This window comes from Pungitius pungitius, chromosome 4, assembly GCF_949316345.1.
Source record: "Pungitius pungitius chromosome 4, fPunPun2.1, whole genome shotgun sequence".
Lineage (NCBI taxonomy): Eukaryota > Metazoa > Chordata > Actinopteri > Perciformes > Gasterosteidae > Pungitius > Pungitius pungitius.
The window spans coordinates 1590919-1613760 of NC_084903.1; the positions used below are offsets into that span (position 1 = coordinate 1590919).

At 43.3% G+C, this 22842-nt stretch overlaps 2 protein-coding genes across 2 annotated transcripts in view; both read left to right on the plus strand.

Annotated features, from left to right (window-relative positions):
- The first annotated feature begins 117 nt into the window (after window positions 1–117).
- Window positions 118–16210, plus strand: tpcn2 (two pore segment channel 2). The gene is made up of 25 exons (XM_037488479.2): window positions 118–669; window positions 4260–4315; window positions 4612–4688; window positions 5982–6159; window positions 6267–6383; window positions 7133–7239; window positions 8722–8794; window positions 8970–9069; window positions 9151–9216; window positions 9648–9712; window positions 10381–10472; window positions 10572–10653; window positions 10935–11024; window positions 11111–11230; window positions 11323–11382; window positions 11872–12000; window positions 12312–12361; window positions 12741–12840; window positions 13094–13165; window positions 13627–13700; window positions 13942–14047; window positions 14177–14259; window positions 14339–14420; window positions 14738–14829; window positions 14923–16210. Exons 1-25 carry the CDS (start codon window positions 522–524, stop codon window positions 14999–15001), a joined length of 2298 nt encoding a protein of 765 aa, XP_037344376.2. The 5' UTR covers window positions 118–521; the 3' UTR covers window positions 15002–16210.
- Window positions 16211–16850: 640 nt separating this feature from the next.
- The window catches only part of pop4 (POP4 homolog, ribonuclease P/MRP subunit), a 29086-nt gene continuing 23094 nt past the window's right edge, over window positions 16851–22842 (plus strand). The window contains exon 1 of the mRNA XM_062562076.1: window positions 16851–16872. Within this exon, the coding sequence (XP_062418060.1) occupies window positions 16866–16872 (7 nt within the window). The 5' untranslated portion in view covers window positions 16851–16865. The remainder of the gene's footprint in view (window positions 16873–22842) is intronic.

Below are 22842 nucleotides of genomic sequence, written 5' to 3' on the forward strand. Positions count from 1 at the left end.
AACGGTAATCATCAGCAGATTGTTCTACTTTTAAAATCTAAATTATGATGTACTTCAAACATGTTTGGCTCACTTGTATTGAACGAGATCGACGTGTTGCGCGTTGAACCCCTGCCTTTTGTCCGGTGTGGCCGGGGGAGCTCGCGCGAGTCTCGGGTCGCTTGAGGCGCATCAAAGCGCCGCAGACTGCAGCACGTGGCGCGTGCTGTAGGTGGAGTGATTTCAAACGGGGTGTAAAGTGAAACTCGAGGACAGGACCGGACCGGACAGGACGGGAGGGTGGAGCAGCGAAGAGGGCCGACTTCCCTAAAAATCCTCAAACACCGTTGTGTGCTGTCTCTCCGTCCGGCGCTATGGACCTTCTCCCGGGCCGTCACTGACCGTGTCTTTCGGGCTAAAAGCCTCCGCTCCCGGGAGCCGAAACCCGCGATTCCGTGACTCCGAGCAGCCGCTGGTAACTTTCACAGCGCACGAGCGGCCCCGCGGAAGCGCTCGAGCGTCCCCCCCCCCCCTTCCCCCGAATGGAGACGAACGGTCTGCTGGCCGTCAACGAAGCCTCCGAAGATTATGGCTCCTTGCCGGGCAGAGAGCGGGCAGGGCCGCCGGGGAGCGGGAGACGGAGGTCGCACACCTACGGCGGGCAGCCGTGCGGCGTCGAGAGGGGCACTGGTGAGTCTGTCCCTTTCTCTCCCCGTCTGGTCGGTGGCGTTTCCTCTTGTTTGTTATTCAGTACAAAAGCCAGTGTTTCGATCCTGCAGGCATACACATACATACATATCTGCAACCCTAAAATTGAAATGCTCTCCATTATATACAAAAGTCGGGTAGGCGCCCATTTAAAAAGTAATAAAATGCAAACAATAAGTATTAACGGCCAGTTGTACAGTACATGTTTACGTGTTCAGACACACGTTCTCATTGAAAGAGAAATTGTCCAAACTTGTGACTGAAAAACGTATAATATATAATCTAGAGAGAGAGTCCCTATCAATATGGCAGGTCAAACCCAACTATGGAGCTCTGCTCTCTAATTACACCCCCATAACCACCACCAGGCATTGTGTTTGCATTCTGTTCCGTTCAGCTACTCTTACTAAACATATTTATAAAGTGGTATGCATTCTGTAAGCACTACACTAGTCACATCCCTGATGAAGAAATACCTTTTTAAGTGGTACGGATTTCTAGATAACACTACCTATGGACGCTGCCTGTCTGGATCTCACGAGGCCCTTGAGGATCTGGGGCTTGGTGTCAGTGTTGGTTATGCACTGATCAAAAACACTAAATGAAATCCCTTGTTGGCGTAAGAGCTAATAGTAACAGTAGTAAAAGTGTTACTCAGCCTTTTGAATATATCTGCGTGACTTTATGGACCCGATTTCTGGCAACCAACACATTTGTACCTGGTAAGGTGACTTTGCCGTTTTGATATACGATCTGTTGTTTTAACGGACATCCCAATTCCCCACAGCTGAAGGTCGTGTCTTCTAATGCCGGCCTTTAATGTTCTGTCCAACTAATCTAACACAACTAAGTGCATCACTGAGGTGTTTGGTGGATGTTGATCCTCCTTGGGACTTAGTACCGTGTGTTACTGATTGGTGTCCATTGGAAATCTAATGTCAGAGTGGAATCTATTAGTGTTTGATTCCACTTACAAGACAGTACTAGTGTTGTACTGAGAATGCCCGCTCCGTTGAGCCGCTTTAATAGAATTCCTTTGATAAAATAAAGTAGCATTGATGCGTCTTGTGTGACTCCGGCGTGGTCCAAATTTAAAGTCTTTGTCCGTGTGCCAACGGCTGGTAAACTAATTCAAAAAGCTTACTGGCCAAAACATTTTTCAATATTGGCCACCCTGCTGAATGAAGTTAGTGTAACCGTAGCAACGGTGGACAGTGAGTGTCCCTCAAAAAAATTGATGTCAAAGCAAAACATCAACCATCAAGCAACGTATGTGTTGAAGGGACGAGAGTTCATTACATTACATTACATTACATGTCATTTGCTGACGCTTTTATCCAAAGTGCTTTTCCACACAGAGATACAAACTCAGACGAACAAGTAACAAGAAAGTACAATTTCGTCAATAGAAAAGTGCCATTATAAGTACAATTTAAGTGCTACGATTTGTTAGTGCTACGGTTTGCTAGTGTTTTAGTCCAAGGTAGAGTCTAAAGAGGTGAGTCTTGAGTTTTTGACGGAAGATGTGGTTCTAAGGCAAGGCATCTGACATCATTTATTTAATTCCACTAAGAAGATCCTTATTTGTATATCTGCCTGTATTTCTTTTTCTCGGCTGCTCTTACGACAGCGTGAGAAGTGCAGCTCACACCTTTTAGTCCAGCGTGTGTGTGTTGCAGCCGTTTGAAGCGTCGCTGTCGGAGACAACCGCCGACCATTCGTGACTCACCCTGCTTTGATGCAGCCATTCAGGATCTGAGTGTGTGTGTGTGTGTGTGTGTGTGTGTGTGTGTGTGTGCGTGTGTGTGTGTGTACTGAGTCATGGCGTCTGCGTAGCGGCTGGACGGAGAAGTTAGAGTCATTAAGCATAACATGCTTGTGCGGTGTAACATGGTTGCCAGGTTGCCATTTAGAGAACCTTGTGACCAATTCCTTGTTTGTTGTGGAATACAGCTTTTATTATTCTACATAGGATCTGAAGTACTCAAAATCTAAATTTTTGTTTTTAGCAACTTTAAGCTTTAAATGTTTGTGTTGAGCCCTGAGTCTGTTTTGTGTTCTTCAAACGGATCCACATGGTTTGCTTGACAGCTTTTATCTTACAATTGTTAACTTCTCGCCAAATCTGAATTCTACGTTTTATGGAGGTTGAACCCAAACTCGATGTCTTATTCGTCCAGTAAGGTGCTTTTTTTCTAGTGGTCAACCAAGTAATTAGAATATTACATGAATGGTTGAAGTTGTGCTACCTTATTTAGAACTTTAACATTTTTGCAGGCAGCAGAATTTACTTTTACACGTCATCGAGGAGCGCCCAGCGGTCGGAGCTACTTGTCTTATGTGTGTTGAGATTGAGTCATGGTTATAACTTTATAACAACAATGAATAACCCACAACCAACACTCTTTAACAGGAGAGTCTTTCCCCAGAAAGAGAAGTAGTTCAGTTTTGTCAGGGTTGATTTTCAGGTGGTGAGCGGACATCCACTGAGAGATGTCAGACAGGCAGAGATCCGTGTCGCTACCCTAGTGTCGGGAATTGGAGAATTGGGTGTCATCGGCATCGTTGTGGCTGGAGAAACCATGCGAGCCAATGACAGAGTTGGTGTGAGAGAGAAGAGGAGGGGACCCAGGACAGAACCCTGAGGAACTCCAGTAGTAAGAGGAGAAGGTTCCGACACTGCATTTATGGTTTACGGTTATGGTGGAATGTGGACGTGAAACCTAAGGGTGTCTGGACCGGTAATATGTGATTCACAGGCTAACCAGTACTGTGGGTCTGTGGTACACTGTGGATCAATGAAGAGAAATACAACAGGGTTATGTCTTCATCAAGCCAGCGTCATTTAAAAATTCATTACCATGAAGATAACTAACATACACTCCATCATCTCAAAACATAGTAAAGTGGTTTCTGAACTACACACATTTTACGTTACCTGTGGATTGATGAAGAGGAATACAATGAGATTATGTATTCATCGCGCTACTAACTACTGATCCACAATCTACTGACGTGGTGGAGTAAATGCATTCAAGTACACTCGATTATAGACTATTACAGACGCAATTCAGAAAGATATGCATTATTAAGTTTGGCTTCGAGAGTACTACACATAGGCTCTCTTTATTAGGACCTCAATGGAGGTCCAAGTAATCAAGTGTTTGTACTGGAAACAAAATAAAAACAGCGGTTACGTCCCTTTCCCAACCGAGTCTCTGGCAACACTAACATTTTTGGTCCCAATGGCACCTGGACCTGACAGATGTAACTCCTTGGTTTGGCCACTGTAATATTTGCCTCAAAGCTGAGCCATACCAGGGGGAGGGGGGGCTTTGATCAAACTGAGGAGGAGGAAAAAGCCACGCCTTTTTACCAAAGCACCTCCCAGTTTTGCCTCAAGAAACAACGAGCGTTCCCCTCAGCTCCCGGTCCGACTGGCTTGCCAGACGACGGCCTCTCCGAGTGGGACCCACAGCGCGTGCTAAGCTAGTCACTGACTGAAGGGGGTGCAGGGCCATATGTGAAGGCGCTTCCCGTTGATCACATGGTCCTCTGTGCTCTGTCCACAGATGCTGAGGAGCTCTACATCCAGCAAGCTGTGGTACTGATCGAGGACGCCATGCAGGTAAGTGCAATGACTTCTTTAAACAAGGGAAGGAGGGGAAGTGTATCATATTGTGAGTCCTTCACGCTCATTTATGGGTAATGATGACCGTCATAGACTTTTGCATGTGGAAATATACCTAATAAGGTTGCTGGCCGTATTCACATTAGTCACCTTTTTGAAATTCTTTTTCAAATCAGAATCACAACAAGTGAGCCCCCCCCCCCCCCCTCAGCCTAAAATCAGCACAAAGTCTTTCAGCTCTTTATTACCACAGAGAGGTTGACTAGTCTTCTTCTTTGTCTGCTCCTGTAAAGTACCGCTCCATCAACCACCGGGTGGATGCCCGCTCCCTCCGCCTGTATCGAGGGTACTACTCCAGCATATGCCAGTGGTGAGTTGACGCCCTTAAATAGATGTACCTTTTGTAACTTGCCTTGAGTCAGGGGAAAAAGCCAGCCCTCAGATCTACATGGTTTAAATCGTTTATTTATTGAATCCCATCCAAGCTGCATTTTAGGAATAAAGCTGTCAATTGATTTTGACCCAAAATGACATATTGACATTGTGTTGATACACATATAATGATTAGGGCTGTCAAAAAATTAACTAATTAACCTACGCGGGTCGGACCGAAGTCTTTTTTCTTTTTTTTGCGTGAGAAATTGGATGTGTGAGTGCGTAAAATGAGTGACAGTCACACTCAATTCGTGACACTGGAGAGCCCTGATATATTGTAACTATAAATCTCCAGCTGCCAACAGGTGATTTTGTTTGAGTTGACCACGGCATTCGATGGCAGATGTTGGGCTTTATGATTTCTTCCTTTTCACCCAGGTTTACGTGTCACTGTTAAAATGTTCTTTTTGTATGCAATGACTACTCTCTCTCTCTCTCTCTCTCTCTCTCTCTCTCTCTCTCTCTCTCTCTCTCTCTCTCTCTCTCTCTCTCTCTCTCTCTCTCTCTCTCTCTCTCTCTCTCTCTCTCTCTCTCTCTCTCTCTCTCTCTCTCTCTCTCTCTCTCTCCACCTACCTAACCTCATACTTTGAGCGTAATTAATTTGCCAAAAAGAGACAAAACGCACTAGATATTTTTATATTGTGCTACAAATTGTGGTTACAATATACAACAGGTGATAAATGATATAGCTAGAGCCTTAATGTTTAGGTATAATTGTTTATCTGCCATTATACCTTTTCAGAAGAAAATAAATAAATTCAAATTCCGCTCCAAGCTGTTTCTTTCTTTCCAAGAAGAAAACGGCTGAATGTGAATCCCAATATGAATAATCGTTTAATGTTTGTTGCATCAGTGGTATTTAGATAGCACTGTATTAGATGTGTTTTCTTGCCCCTGTCTGCTCCAGAGACAGATGTTTGATCACTGGGTGAAACGTTGACGAACCCCCTCAGCACCACAAACACTGCATGTGCAAATTAATTTGACTGCCACAGTATGTGATGCACAAAAATGAAATAATTGCAAGACGTACCGGCATCTTTGAGCACCACATGAGAGTTAGACAAGGAGGCATTTCAAACATACACACGGAGACGTCACACTAAGTGTCACATTAAGAACACCAAATTCAATGTGACAAACATTGGTTGATGCCTGTTGCCCGTGAGCCATATTTCTCTAATATTCCTTGATCCGCTACCCTCCATCCCGTCTCTCCCTGCACCAGGGGCTTGGGCCTTACCATTGCGGTAGTGCTGCTGCTGGCGTTCGTGGAGCGCCCGTCCTCCCTGTCCATCTCCTCGGACCCCCGCCATCGCTCGGCGCCCTGGGAGCCACCCTGCGGCTTCACCGAAGGCATCGAGATGGTCTGCCTCCTCGTCTTCTGCCTGGATCTGGCCGTTAAGGTAAGCATAGCCACGGTGGAACGGCAAGGTCAACCTCCTTACCCCCTCAACTGTCCACGCATCGGACACAACACATCTATTTTAATATTCCTTCTGTTTTTCCACAGGGATACCTGATTGGCTGGGAGGAATTTCGAAAGAGCAAATGGCTGATCGCCTACACAGTAGTCATTTCATTCTCTTTCATCGACTGGGTGTTGTCTGTCAGCATGGCGTGTGATGAGGTGAGGCCGTGATCCTCGGATACGCTTCTCCTAGGATGGTGTGCTTTAGACCTTCAAGTACCTTAAGCCTGCAATATGTCTACTGACCAGCTGGCAGCGACTTTATGGTTACAATGTTGTTGTTTAGTTCTTAAGTATCCTTTAATACAGTGTTACAGTATACTTACTATCCATTTGATAAACTGTGGTCCCATTTTGAGTGGCTACTTTGTGATTGAGCAGAGCACAGTTTTCATTCAGGGTACTTGGGGAGCCAGGAACTTAACTCATGGCTCTTATAACTGTTGACCTGCAACTGTTAAAATGCGTCACCCACTTGTGTAGCACAAAGTTGTGGAAGCGTATATGCAAACAATCCCTCATAACCATAGATTAAAATTTGATCACCATGTCCTTAAAATTGTAATTTCTTCTCCTCAGTTGGTGTAGTTGACCAACTTTTAACCCTTTGAAACCCATGCTGGATCGACATTACTGTGTCTTGAAGGCCACTGTGGTTTCAGTTGGGGCGAAGCTGGTGGTGTCATAATGACTCTGTTGTTCCCAAATATGCCAATTATGATAGGGACTAAAAGTTGTTTCAACGTTTGTCTTTTCATTTCATTATGATGGGGCATGTACTCGTCTTTGTGTGTCTCAAGTTTCAAAGTTTCAAAGCAAATATTGTTAGGGAGTACCTACTAAGTTGATTTGAATCATGATCAGCCTGCTTTATAAAAAGTTGTACTATTTTGTTCTCTTCTAATTAGAAATTGCGAGTGCGGCGACTCATCCGGCCATTCTTCCTGCTGCAGAACTCTTCCATGATGAAAAAGACGCTAAAGTGCATCAAGAGGACTCTGCCAGAGATTGCCAGGTATGAGACTTCCTTACTGAAGTCTATCCAACAACTATCGGTTGAAAAAGGACGCCGCTAGTTTGGGAAAAGAGACCATAGAAGGTCGATCTTTACTGCCTCATTCATGAGCACTTTATGCTATGTATTTTTTTAATATTGTTTTAAAATTCAAACCACAGACCACTGTGATCACAAGTAACCATTAATGGAAACTAAACAAGAGAAGTGCTGCTCTGTAGTATGCAGATGTTTGCCCCTTCACTATGAAAATGAGCCTCATGGTAAAACCAGTTAAAATCACATAGACCAGCACTACTGGCCACATGCAGTCACACTGTAATAATTAATAGGGTCTTCAGATAGTTGCCATAGCGTTCGGAAACCACCCGACTGGGATATAATTAAATAATGTGGTTTCTCTTTGTTCTCATCCAAATGATATGCCCATACAACAGAACTGTTGTTGCCTGCACCATTAATGTTGGTAATATACATAAAAAAGGACATTCTTTAAATATTATAGATGTATAGAATGTTTCATTACACAGCTCAAGGTGCTCCCTTTGGGAATTAGTTTCTGTAACGTTTCTACAGGTAGAAATGAGTCATGCAGTCAACCAACTGGATCAGTAACGGCTCTCAGTTCTACCTGTTGGTAAAAAAGTAATTACTCAACAACAAAAGTAAATGACTTCATTAGTCAAAGAACGGCGAGCCGAGGGACTAGCTCAATACTCTGCACAGAGTGACACTATTATATCATAGAATGGGTTATATTCTACCCAGAGCTCTCTCACTTCCCTTTAATGTAGCCACAGAGTGATGATGATGTACTCTGACATGCAACACCTCTACTACATCAACATTGCGGAGGATTCCTCTGTTTGCTGCTGTACACGTGTTGTATGTATTTAAGGCATGAGAAAAGATAATGAGGTCACAGGCAACACTTGGGAGCTTCATTCATAACGGTGACATTTAAAGAAAGTGGAGAGAAAATATGACAAAACAACATCCATCATTTAATTCAAATTGAGTTTTGTTTGCGGTATTTTTTTTTTTCTTTCTTAGTTTTGAACTTTAAAATTCTGATTGACAGCCGGAGCACTTCCAAGACTCAGTCGACACAAGTTAAACTATCTGCACAATAGACGAGCCACTAAAGTACAACGCTCCTTTCTGATCATCCAATCACAGAGCTTTATAATCAGTTGGTTCTTAACGGCCATCAGATCACACATTGTACTAATACTTGAAAACCAGAAACCCGATGAAGCTGTCTTTACTTCACCAGTGTTTTGTTACCAAATGCAGCAACAGGCAGCTGGTAGTTGTTCCACTGCTGATTCAATTCTTCTCAGTAGCAAGTTGTGCTGGGACTCTGCTGGTAGTGAAGTATCGAGAGTCGCACCTCATGAAATAAAAAAAATCATGTACTTTGTCCTTCCATAGCGCTGTTGGATTTAACCCTGTGTGTTTGTGTGTGTTGCGTCCGTGCAGTGTCATCCTGCTGCTGGCGCTCCACCTGTGCCTCTTCACCATGATCGGCATGCTGCTGTTCGCCAAAAGCGAGGTGAGTTCACATGTGGTTGGAGTTCTGATATCAAGTGGTCAAAAAGTACTTGGTTAATAACTCAGAAACCTGTCAAACTAAAAAAAAAAAGCGACCACTTATGTTTACCAATTTATATATGAATATGTCAAATTATCCAGAAGCTCACATGACACCCTCTGTGTTTTCTGTTCAGGATCCCAAGATGAACGGGGAGTGGAAGCTGCATTTCAGAGACCTGCCCACTTCTCTCACCTCTCTGCTGGTGCTGCTCACCACAGCCAACAACCCGGATGGTACTCGATCCTTCACGTGATACGCCAGCCTTGTGTTATGTCGTGGGAACCTTTTACAACACTCCCTCTGTCCTGTCACAGTGATGATCCCCGCCTACTCCCTGAACAGAGCCTACTCCATCTTCTTTGTCACCTTCAGCGTGATCGGTAAGCAGCGCCCGTGTCAGCGGCCTCAAAGGGGCAGTTGTGTCTTTTTGCCGCGTGGTTGCTTCTTCTCTGGAGACGGCGCTCGGTCAGAATCATGCAGGGGGAAGAAGTCTTTTTTGACAGTTAAGACAAATCCACAAATCCATTCGCATAGAGCTGCGGGGTAATATATTAACGGATATAAATTTGTTTAGGTACATTGTATTTGTTTAGCTCCGGGCCCCGCCATGTGCAAGCACTACTCGCTGTTACTCCAAACTAGGGACGACCCACCGCCATCTGCTGTATGTAGTACACTGTCTGTGTATGTGTGCCTCACGCATTCACACTACAAAAGCTGCGAACTAACTCGATGTGACTTGAAACAGTAGATCACTGTGTTGCTGTTCAGAGCATTTTTTTGAGAGCAGGTTTGTCCTGTTTCCTGGCAGGGACCTACTGCCTGATGAACTTACTGACGGCCATCATCTATAACCAGTTTAGGGGATATCTGCTGGTGAGTCACACATGAAGGATGACGCCATGCCTCCGAGGAGCATTTCATCACCCTCGGGGTTGTTTTGCAGTTGCAGCTCCACACAGACATTCTTTAGACAAAACCCCCACTACTAGTCGGTTCCCATTTTTTGAGATTTTTTTTTTTAGAATTTTTATGATTTGTTGTTAACCAAACAAATCATGACTTATTAAATTATTCCCAGCTGGAAAACTAGATGTGGCAAAGGGAAAAAAGAATGCCTGGGAACGTTGAGGAAACTAGTAGTAAATTCAGACTCTGTGCTTGTGTGTGTGTGCAAAGACGGCGGTGCAGAATGTCCCTGACTTGAGGAAGTGAGTGGTAAAGATAGTTGAGCTGCGACTGCCATCTCCTGGAAAGTAAGAGTCTACATCAGAGGGGCCGCACTTTTTCAGCTTTTTAATCCACCAAGTTGTGGCGATCTTATATTGATCGAATATTACAAATTCACATTGACTGCTATAAACGAAAACATAAAATGTTGTGTTTTTGAAAGTTTTCGTTATTAACGAGCATATTGATTACTTGAAAGCCATGTTCATTTTAAAACCAGCTTTTGAGGCCACGCTGCTGGTAAGGTAAGTACAGTTGAATTATCCGGCTGAGTGCACAGTCAGGGACTCTTTCTGATGGTGTTTTCCTTCCAGATGTCGGTCCAAACGTCCATCATCAGGAGACGACTGGGGATACGAGCTGCTTTCCAAGTCCTGAGCTGCCAGGGAGCCCAGCAGGCTGCTGAGTAAGGCACTCGCATTACATTTCAGTTCAAGCTGTGTTGTTCAGATATAAAAAAAAGACGAGGCAACACAGAGAAAACTGTCTTGTCTTCTCTCGTCAGGGAGCATGTGGCTGTGGAACTGGTGCTGAAGACGATGGCCAGGGTCCAGATGAAGAGCTACTACAGAGAGGCCCTCACCAAGGTGAGACTCGGCGCTCTCTACTCACAGTTCTGTGTGTAAGAGACCGGGATGGATCTCTTATATGTAGGGCAACATTGGGCCTGATTAAACATTGTAAAACAAAATTAAACAAATAAATATGAATGATTCATAATTCACACAATTCAAGATAAAACGTCAAAATGAAGAGATATACTGTATGTGTCTTAACATATCCGTGGAGTTTGAACACCGTGAGATGAGAGGGTGTGTCCTCTGGTTCTTTCCCTTGACTGTTTTCCTTTATGCTGCCTGGACTTCAGGAGGTGCACAAGTATGCAGATGTGGGCTACATGGACCGAGAGCAGTTCAGGAAGATATTTGATGAACTCGACAAAGATTGCATTAAGGAGGTAGAGATGTCTGCCTCAAAGATTCATTTAACATGACCTCTCACCTATGCTTACGTTGATATGTATGCGTGTGTGTGTGTCTCCAGCACCCTGCCTTGCCCCAGTACCAATCTCCGGTCTTGCAGAAACTCCAGGTGGTCTTCAGTCACTACTTCCTTACTATACTTGGCAACGCGGTGGCACTGGCCAATGTCATGTGCATATGTGTAAGCTGCACCCTCACACACATGCAGACACGTATACGACCTCACACGCTGACATTTGACAAAATGAACCCGTGTGTGTGTGTGTGTTTCAGACCGTCCTGGTGTTGAATGCTGAAAAGTCCACAGCAGAGAGAGACAACTACATGATCGAGGTCATATAATGTCTTAGGATGTTCTTTGTCACAGAGAATGCTACTTAACCAAACCCTGCTTTTCCCCCTAGGACCACCATCAGGTTAAACATTAGACCTTGAATAGTCCTCTCAAAGATTAGCCTTTAAAAGGCTGTCTCCACGACATTCACCGCATTAATATGGCAGCCAACAAACAATTAGCAATGTATATTGGATTAATTAATTTCCTCTGCTCTGTTTAACGTAGCAAAAACACACCTTAACCAAACGCTAACCTATGGCCAAACAAAATGCAACAGAAGGTTGTGACTTTATCAAACACAGCAAATTAAAACCTGAAATTGACCCTGTTGTTGTTTGTCTAACGCAACGTGTTAAGCAGCATCAATAGCAGGTTACTCGTTCCTTCTAATGGCCTAAAGTGAACATTGTGGCTTCGTTTAAAATTGTGACCTTGAACTACTTCATAAGTGAACTGACTTCCATCTTCCACTGTCCAACCATCAGATCATCAACCTGTGCTTCATCCTTTACTACCTGTTTGAAGTGTGTGTGAAGATCTTTGCCTTCGGGTGGAAGGGGTACCTGTCCTACAGGAACAACATCTTTGATTGCTTCCTCACCGTCCTGCTCTTGGTAACGACCTCCTCTGACCAACCACTCGCTCGTCATCTGTCAGAAACTCAGGTTTCGGTTTGTTCTAGAACGTACAAACACCACATAACGTGAATAACCGTGTTATTCTGTTACCGCTGTAGGTTTTAAATGAGAAAGTGTCACAATACCGTCTTTTTAAAGGATTTCTTTTTCAATTTTGACTCTGCTGCCCTCGAGTGGCTGAAACAATGCGTCATTGAAGTAAATGGTTCCATGAACATTTGATTTGTTGCTACACTTACCACTTTTGAAATTGATTACTGACCTTATGTGTTTGTTTACTCCATCAGGTGCTACAGATCACTATATTTGTCACTTACAGGCTTCCCTTTTCTCAGTGGTAGGTTTGCATTTAAAGTGAATGTTTGTGAATGATGATTCCTATTGAAGCGTATAGTCGAGTTTACATCCATGCAGTTAACATTCCATGTCTGTCCAAACTGTTACACATTTGTGTCAAATTGTCAAAATTAGCTTGGAAATTTGTGTGTTGTGTTAAAAACGTGTTTTGTGACCTTTGAACCACCAAATGTGGGCCATTTAAATATTCAGTTGCCGTTTTTGCTTGGATTCGTTCAGTTGTGAAGATGCTGCTCATGAAAGCCTCAAAATGCTTATTATCTGTACACAGGAATATCATTTGTAACGGCAGGAGGAAGAGTCTACAAAGAGAGTTGTAGAAACTGTCTTTGTGTGTGTGTGTGTGTTTGTCACAACAGGGACCCTTCCTCTCATGGTATGTTGTCTCTGTGGGAGATGGTTCGTTTGATCAACATGCTGATTGTGTTCCGCTTCCTGCGTATCATCCCTGATATCAAGGTTTGCAAGAGACAAAGAAATACAACTACTTTCCGTTTCTCTTTTTTTTCATGAAATCTTTCCTCGAAAAAGCATATTATTGAGTATTAGAAGCAATGGGGTCTCCATTTAACCCCTACATGAGCTATCATAATAACAGGTTCACAATCCAGCATTGCGTCTTCTCTCAAGATACAAATCTTGATTAATAGGGAATGTAGTGTAATCACTTGAATTCCTGTGACCTGTCCCTTGTCTCCTTCCTCTTGGTCAGCTCATGTCTTTGGTCGCAAGCACCCTGTTGGACCTGCTGAAGAACCTCAGAGCCTTTGCAGGGATACTGATGGTGAGTCAACACTTCAAGGACCAGTGCATAGGTTTGATGAATGTTTTCATTTGTGTAAAATCACCTGAAAGCAAGAATCGGTATGTTAGCTTAGAATGAATCACATCGACGCAGGGCGCCGACCTCCGGCTCTGAAAAGTGAAGCCTATGCACATGGTGCCTTAAGCCTGCATTCTTACTAATGGCCATCAGGGGGCGACCCATTGGGTTGCAGACAAATCATTGTGATTGTACAGAAGTCTATAAGAAAACGTACTTGACTTATTCCCTCAGTAAACATTGTGCACATGAGTTTGTTGCCTCAATCTCTAGTTTCAAGTCGTATCTTTTAATGCTGCATGATGTTCATTTGGTAAATGATGGTGACTGATTATCATCAAAGTTTCCAGCTCACAGTTTGCATTTAGTAGTAGAGAGTCCACAGCTGGATTGGTTTGATGTCTTCTTCACCCTCTGTGCAGGTGGTGTACTACGTGTTTGCTGTGCTTGGCATCTGGCTGTTTGAGGGATCCATTACACCTCCTTCAGAGATGAGGTATGAGGTTCATCTCTTCTGTGTATTGTTACCTCTCACCTTCCCAGGAACGGCAGATTAGTTAGTAGTTAGATTACAGAAAATCTGTAAACTGCATTTGTTACATAAAGCAACCAAAGAAATCTGAGGTGTGTGTGTGTGTGTGTGTGTGTGTGTGTGTGTGTGTGTGTGTGTGTGTGTGTGTGTGTGTGTGTGTGTGTGTGTGTGTGTGTGTGTGTGTGTGTGTGTGTGTGTGTCTCAGTGTGCTTTCCAATACCTCCATGGAGAACGTCACGTCTAACTTCAGCATGCAGTGTGGCACCTATGAGCAGCTGGAATACTGGCCAAACAACTTTGATGACTTTGCTGTGAGTAACAAGAAACCTGTTTGCTTTCAGTCAGCTGGTTTTCACCTGAGTTACACAATTGTTCACAATCACTGAAGGTTTGACTATCTCTCTCTTTCTCTCTATACGCCCCCCCCCCCCACCCCCCAGGCCGCCATCATGTTGCTGTACAATGTCATGGTGGTGAACAACTGGCAGGCCTTCCTGGAAGCATACAGCCGGCACACCACTGAGTAAGAAGATATTGGACATGCAGCCGGTGGTGACGGATGTTGACGATGCTGAAGAGCGTGTTTTCATTTTTTTCCCCAGTTGGTCAAAGATCTACTTTGTCTGTTGGTGGCTCACCTCCTCGGTCATGTGGGTCAACTTGTTTGTGGCTGTCATTTTAGAGGTCAGTTCCCCTCAGACGCATGCATATGTTCATGTAGAACTTTTATAACGAGCAACAACACAGAGAAGCCCTTCAGTTCCTCCTTTGCAATATTTCAAACTGATTAAGTGTGATTCGACTGTTCAATAAGGGATTGCAGTCAGCGTTAAGGTCACTGATGAACGCTTCACATTAGCAGGTTTTCTTTCATATATTTTAATTGTACTTGTGTTGCTGGTTAAATGGCTTTCCTCACTCAAATGAGCCAAAACGAATCAAAGTGAAAAACCGCTGACCCATCTTTCAATGTGAAGTACATAATAAATGTTTCCCGACAGAACTTCATCTACAAGTGGGACCGTAGTCACAGCTGCTCTGTTACCGATGTGGAGAGGATCAGATATGAAACATCTGTTCAGCTCATGTTCAGGTAGGTTACTGCTGCCGGTTTGTTGTACGTCATGCACCTTCAAAAACGTCACTGCTCACTGGCTTTTCCATCACTCGCCCTCTTCCTCTGCAGAGAGCAGATCCAGGAGCCCACCGAAGAGGAATTACTGTGTCAGTTAAACCTACACCCCCACTTACACCTACACTGGTGACACAGACACACACACACCAGCTCCTACATGCACTTGTGAGTCAAGAGACTGCTGCTGTGGTGAAAGCACTGAGATGTCAGTGTTCTACTAAAAGTGGATTCTAAATTATTTTAATATGTAATGACCTCTGAAACAAGTATGGAAGGCGTGTTACGGTGAACCATGTATTCCATGTTGGCATTCTCTTCAGTATTTGATAATGCCTTCACAATAACTGCTCAAGAATTTAATCAAACTGTGACAAAACTTCTCTAGAGTGAAATTAAAGAATATGCTTCAAAATGAAGCAATCGGGCAACATTTATTTCTCCAATTATGAAAAAATCAAAATTTGAGAAAGATGGAGATAGAAAACTGGACAATAAAAAATAACAATATCCACAACAATGCCGAAGTGCCTTAAACCTGCATTCTTTCTACTGGCCACAAGGAGGCGACTCCTCTCTTGGCAAAAAGAAGTCTGATTCATTGAAAAAAACGTGGCTTGATTTATTGCGTAAGTAATCATGAGTTTATAATCTCAACATCTTGTTTCCATTTTACAATGAGATAAAATCACGCTGCGGACAGAGTTCTGCATGGAAACCTTGTGTTACGTGTGGATGATAGGATTCAAAGGAACAAGCTCTCACATTGTGCGTCACCTCAGTTGTTTTTCTCTCATTGTGACAACTGTTGCCTGTTTTTATAACCCCTGAAACGGGCCAAACCACTTTAGCAACTAAAGAATGAATGAATGAAATGAATTGTGTGTTTCCCAAACCGCACGAAAAAACCTCCACCAGGAACCAGGAGGTACCAGAAGTACTCAGATTCCCCCCACAGTGCCCCACGCAGTGAAACACAACCACGTCACCCCGGTCTCACTTTGACATATCTGTTCCTTGTTTTGACATCCTGCAGTTAAACAGAAACAAAGGCCAGTGACTAGAGTTTCTTTCTTTATATCCAACAAGGTTTGATGCACATGTCCGAAAGGGGCAGATGTTCTGGCAGTGTTTGTGGTGCCGGTGAGGGAGGAGGCTGCGTGTGGGTTATCATCCTTGTGAAATTTGCCATTAAGTCAAATCTGTTTTTTTGTTGTTTTTTTTAGAAATGAAAAAGTGCCTTAGTGTTTCTAAAGTTAGCAGAAGTTAAATGCTGATTATTTTTAATGAAAACTGTATAAAAATATCTAAAAACATATTTTAAATAAATAATTTGCAAAAATCAAAAGGCCTTTTTTGTGATTTAATTGTTTGTTTTGTTCTATGCGACAGTCCCTCGAGGGTTTTAACTTCCTCTGTTTTAAGTCGTCATTGGAGAAGAAGAGGTATTGGTTCCTGTGAATACAGACATTACTTTGGAAGTAATTAATGATTTTATGAGTTTATCATAACATCAGAATGTACAAGCAGAATTAAAAACTGTCAAACTTTTGTTTTCTTTATAAGTGATTGTAGGTTTGTGTGTTTGTCTTCAGTCTCATTTTTTGTTGTACTGTACATCCAAAGAGGCGTGAAAAGAGAAATGTGTGACCTACTGAACAGAAGTAAGCACTGGATGTTCATTTGACCTTGATAGTCCCCACTCGAGATCCACTGTCTGTCCATCTATCTGTGGGAGGGTGTAAGTCTGAGTTACAGATTGTAGAAAGTGAGGATTACAAGGCAATTGCAGCCTGATGTGACAAGGATATTAATTGCTTGAATTTACTTTTGAATCCATCCCTTTTCTTTCTGAAAAGGCTAGAAATTCAATAGTGTCGTAAATCTACAGCAGCTAATTAGAAAGGGCTTGTGATGCGCTCCACTTGTGTGGGACATTTTTTTGGTCTGTTGGAAAGTGTTCAGATCCTCAACGTGAAGCCTGCGAATAGGCGGAAATGGACGGTAAGTCCGGTTTCAGGAAAGCAATTAAAGTGCCAGGTTAAAGTAGCCATAACGTAACATGACTAGACACAAACCGACTAACTCACGTGAAGCCTTGTTTCCGATCCAGCCAACGTGAAGTGTTTAAACGCCTCTTTCACTGTTACCACGTGCTGCGTGTGACTTAAACCAGTGGTGCAATCCGGAAACATTTTCATTTAATAAAACCTGCATTAAAATACAAGCGTTAGTCCACAAACCCACGCGTGACGTCACGATGGCGGGGTCTATGCGGCGAGCACAAACCACGCAGTGAAGAGCAACAGCATCTGCGATGTCTTTATTTCACATGGACCCTGCACCGTGTTGCTGCTCTCTGTACAGAGGAAGACGATTGTTCTCCAAATGTCCTCATCCTGTCTGACCTTTCAGATTTGTTCTGGGTCATAGGTCAGTATGTCAGTCTGTACTATGTCTGACTGTACAGAATGAGGTATTAGTAACACGTCAGACAGGTCTGTGTGACAACACACAACCTTGGAATTAGTTCACCTGGAAGCTAAACAATGAAATTAGTGAGAGCACAACACGTACTGATAGCTGCGTTTAGGACTGTTTACACGTTGTGGTTGGATGCCTGGTGACGTTTTTTATCGGTGCCAGAGGGAAGTCCCTGCCCTAAAAAACAAAATGAGCTTTTTCCAGAACAGATTTTTTCAGTCAACTAATCCAAATAGAATTTGATAACCAACTCTGACATTTAGACTTTCAGGTCATTCCATGTGTTTGGTTTCCAACAAAGTTGCATCAAACTCTGAGGACACAGATAAAGATTCTATCCAAACATTGGGGACAATTTTGGTCCCTCAGTCTATTTTTTTAGACGTATTGTGAGATTCTTCAGACAGATGAAATAGGGATTGGATGACAGGTTTCCCTCTTGGTTGAGTCTGTTTCTTTCTTTCTGTTACACCAATCACATTTTCTAAGGAGCTCTTGAATTTGCTGCAGAAAGTATGATCTGATGGAGGAGAGCCAAAAACCGCATGTGCATTGTGGTCCAGAAAAAGCTGCATTTCAGATTTGTTCTGGGTCATAGGTCAGTATGTCAGTCTGTACTATGTCTGACTGTACAGAATGAGGTATTAGTAACACGTCAGACAGGTCTGTGGGACAACACACAACCTTGGAATTAGTTCACCTGGAAGCTAAACAATTAAATTAGTGAGAGCACAACATGTACCGATAGCTGCGTTTAGGACTGTTTACACGTTGTGGTTGGATGCCTGGTGACGTTTTTTATCGGTGCCAGAGGGAAGTCCCTGCCCTAAAAAACAAAATAAGCTTTGTCCAGAACAGATTTTTTCAGTCAACTAATCCAAATAGAATTTGATAATCAACTCTGACATTTAGACGTTGTTGTATCAAATTCTGAGGACACAGATAAAGATTCTATCCCAATCTTGGGGACAATTTTGGTCACTCGGTCAGGTTTTTAAGGCGTATTGTGAGATTCTTCAGACAGATGAAATAGGGATTGGATGACAGGTTTCCCTCTTGGTTGATTCTGTTTCTTCATCATCAGAAAGTATGATCTTATGGAAGAGAGCCATAAACCCCTGGTGCATTGTGGTCCAGTACTTCAGTTAGCTTGTTTGTCTTGTTCAACAGACTCGCTCATTCAAGCTGGTATCCCTCGGGACCTGGTTAAGGTTCTCGATGTTGAGGTAAGTCAATACTGCCTTGTCAACCGCTGCATTGCGTAACTATGAAATGTGTTTTCCACATGTCTCAAATGTATTTGCAAAGACTTTCCTACAAAAACAAAAATTGTTTGGCCGGGTCCACTGAGTTCACCGAGACATTGAAATTCACCGCTTTGCTACTGAAACAAAGTAGATCCGCACAAAGCTTGATGTTTACCATCACCAGTGTAACTACCTTTTTCTTCTATGGCATATATCATTCCATCACGTTATTAACCAAACCGTAAAAAGAACTAGGAAGGGGGGGCTGTCAGTCTTCCATCTCACTGCTGGGTTTAGAGTGGTTTAGTAAGATGCATTCGATGGATTAAAGTAGCAGATGCATTTCTTTTCTCTCTCTCTCTCTTTGGTAGTGGTCCGCACTAAATGCCCATCGTATGTCAGGAATTCTCGTCAAAGAGTTCAAACACATGTTCAACACAAGCTGAAAAGTAAGACTTCCATCCACTACGTAGCTCTCATTAACGGCTGTCATTGTTCTGATGAAGTTCAAAGCATCAAAGGTGTGCTCGTATTGGCAACCACAGAGAGGAAATGTGCTCTGTGTGATAGCGGTATTTAGTGGTATTATAATCTTAAACTGTGCAGAAGGGACATGGTGAACTAGATGTTATCACACATGTACTGCACTCTTTTGTATGTCAAATATTCCCGTTTGTCTACATTCTTCTAAAGTCATCCACGTGCCGTAGCACAACCTACTGACTGCACATTTGCCTCTGGCACATTTCCTTTTAAAATGACAACCGGTCCAACCCGACATTGGCACGACTGACCCTGTTTACACACACACACACTGAAAATGATTCACACCTTAGTAGCTGGAAAACTGTGTGAAGCCCATCATGTTCTGAATGTGTGCCAGTGCTGATTGTTCATTGTGGTGTCTGCTCGTGTGGCCGGCTTTAATTGAGCCTAATGTAATGTCTCCAAAACAAATGCGTCACATTAGTACACATGTCAGGACACCTAGTTTTCAAATCCATGATCGACTCTCTCAGAGTAAATAGGGGAGTTCAAACACATGTTGAAAAGTAAGACTTCCATCCACTACGCCATGTGCGCTGTGTCCATTTCTTCTAAACAGTCACCTGTTTAGAGTGTCATCTGGCAACCTTCACACAGTGGTACTACCAGCATCAAAGCTGTTCTGTGGGGAGGTGCCATCATCTGAGCTTAGGCAGAGATGGCCTTTTCTGACTGGCAAAACAGAAACTTTTCATAATGTCCGAAGTTGTTGTCTCGTTGTCCATTGTCGAACTGTCTGCTGTCATGCACCAACCTCCAAGTCAAATTCCTTGTATGTCTGACATATAAATGTTTCCTGATACCTGATTTCTGAAGTGTCCAACGTCAATGGGAGTTGAGATGAAAAGGTAGCACCTGAAACCTGTTTAAAAGGGTTAGATGCACCAATGCGACCAATTTGAAAAGTCTTTTGGCGGAACAACCCAAGAGGCTGGCCCATAATCATTTTCCACATCAGCCATTTTTGACCGGCTCCTCCTACTGAGTGTTTCTTGCTGGACCTCATTACTCCTGCTAAGTGTCTGCGGGGGAAGTGGTCCACTCATACGCTGTCATGGTTTGGGTCCATGTCCTGTTTTATTTTGTAGTTTCATGCCTCTTGTATCCCTGGGGTAACTTTACTTTATGCCTTGTCCTGTCTTCCACTGTGATTGTCTGGCATGTCCCTGATTGTTTCCACCTGTGTCCAATCACCTGCACCCCCCCCTGTGTATTTAAGCCATGTCAGTCTCCTGTCCCTTGTTGCGTCATTGCATGTTGCGCTCATCTGCATGTTGTCAGAGTCATTGTGTCCTTGTTTTTTTTTCCCCATGAAGGATTTCTGATTTCTGATTTCTTTTATTTTGGATTATTAAAAAGTTACTTTTTTGCCTCAAACTCCGTGTCTGAGTCCTGCCCTGACATACACATGTAATATAAACAATACGATAATATGAATACTAACATCTTTTTTAAGTCATGGACATGGGCCAGCACCACAAAACACGACAACACAACTGAGTTCTACTCAGGTAGCCTTGACTGCACTATAGCTTTCATATAAAAAATGGTTGTTTGCTGCTACAGTGTGAAGAACAAGTATTTGACAAACTGTCGATTTTGCAGGTTTCTCCACTTACAATGCATGTAGGAGTCTAATTTAACTGTTAGTGACGGAATCTAAACCAAAAATACAGAAAATCAAAGCTCTCACAGACCTGTTAGTTTGTCTTTAGGAAGCCCTCCTGTTCTCCACTCATTACGTGTATTAACTGCACCTGTTTGAACTTGTTATCTGTATAAAATATACCTGTTCAAACACAATCAAACAGACTCCAACCTCTCCACATTGGTCAAGACCAGAGAGCTGTGTAAGAAAATCAGGGACAGAATTGTAGACCTTCACAAGGCTGGGCAATGGCCAATGGACAAGCAGTTTGGTGAGAAGGCAACAACTGTTGGCGGCTGTTGATGGCGGTCAATGTCCCTCTGTCTGTGGCTCAATGCAAGAACTCACCTCGTGGGGCATCAATGATCACAAGGAAGGTGAGAGAGCATCCCACAACTACAGGACAGGACCTGGTCAATGACCCGAAGAGCGCTAAGACCACAGAGAAAACCATTGGTAAAACACTACGCCGTCATGGATTAAAATCCTGCAGCGCTCGAAGGAGCCCGGCTCAAGACGGCGCATGTCCGGCACATCTAAAGTTTGCCAATGACCATCGGGATGATCAAGAGAAGGTATGGGAGACGGGCATGTGGTCTGATGAAATGAAAGTAGAGCTTTTTGGTCTAACCTCCACTCACCGTGTTTGGAGGAAGAAGGATAAGTACAACCCCAAGAACACCATCCCAACCGTGAAGCATGAAGGTGGAAACATCATTCTTTGGGGATGGTTTTCTGTAAAGGGGACAGGCGTATTGAGGGGAGGATGGATGCGGCCATGTATCAAGAGATCTTGGCCTTCAGTAAGTGGATTGAAGATGGATCGTGGCTGCGTCTTCCAGCATGGCAACGACCCAAAACACACTAAACTAAGGAGTGGCTCCGTAAGAAGCATCTCAAGGTCCTGGAGTGGCCGAGCCAGTCTTCAGACCTGAACCCAACAGGAAATCTTTAGAAGGAGCTGAAAGTCAGTGTTGCCCAGCGAAAGGCCCAAAACCTGAAGGATCTGTAGAAGGTCTGTATGGAGGAGTGGGCCAAAATCCCTGCTGCAGTGTGTGCCAACATGGTCAAGAACTACAGGAAACGTATGATGTCTGTAATTGCAAACAAAGGTTTCTGTACCAAATATTGTTGCAAATATGTTTGATACTTACTAATGTATCAAATACTTATAACATGCAATATCATTTTATTAATCATACAATGGGATTTTCTGGATTTTTGTTTTAGATTCTGTCACTTACAGTTGAAGAGAACCTATGATTAAAAATTACAGACTCCTACATGCGTTAAGTAAGAACCTGCAGAATCGCCAGTGTATAAAATACTCCCCGCTGTATATTCATTCTCTGAAAATTGTACCATAAAAGCACTGGTGATTAATTAATTCAATTTTGGCTACATCAAATTGTCTTTTTTTTTTCCTCACTCAACAATATTCTGCTCTAGTGGCCGGGTTAGACACCCTGGTGTGTGCTCGCCGTGGAGATCAACGGCTTCGTCGCCCACATCTATGGCAGCATGTTCAAGAAGTTCAAAGCGAACCATTGACCTGTGAGGGGTCGCCACACACAACGCGGTGCGATGCCACGTGAGGAAGAAATGTGACTACAGTTATTGATGTATGGCAGATCCATTTAGGTAATTTAATGCCCTGTAAATCAATATCTGGAGAAACATTCTTCTGTTCTGTTGATACTAAACCAGATATGAAAGACTTTTTTTAGTATGCGCAAAAAGGTTTGCCAGTCATGGGGAGTGCTGTTCACACAGTGATCTCTGAACTGTACGTGAGGCGATCACGTCTCCCTCTGTTGTACAGGGGGGATACGGAGTTGACACTTGAGACACCACACAGCAGGCTACTCTCGTCCCGTTGTAGTTATTGTTTTAGGTCTTTTTTACCTCATCTTTTGATCATCCAACAACATCAAAACATGAAAATTCTTTAAATAAAAGTCTTGCCATGACTTCTCAAATGACTTCTTCTTTAGCGTTAGCTGTTATTAACTGTAGCTTTCATGCTCTGCCCCGATTACAAAGGAAGTT

What these genes read in the sequence shown, in the direction of transcription:
- tpcn2 (XM_037488479.2), top strand. Translation starts at nt 522, where the DNA reads ATGGAGACGAACGGTCTGCTGGCCGTCAACGAAGCCTCCGAAGATTAT. An exon ending in AGTTTAGGGGATATCTGCTG is followed by an intron (nt 9,713 to 10,380) that starts GTGAGTCACACA and finishes TTTTCCTTCCAG; the next exon opens with ATGTCGGTCCAAACGTCCAT. An exon ending in TACAGCCGGCACACCACTGA is followed by an intron (nt 14,260 to 14,338) that starts GTAAGAAGATAT and finishes TTTTTTCCCCAG; the next exon opens with TTGGTCAAAGATCTACTTTG.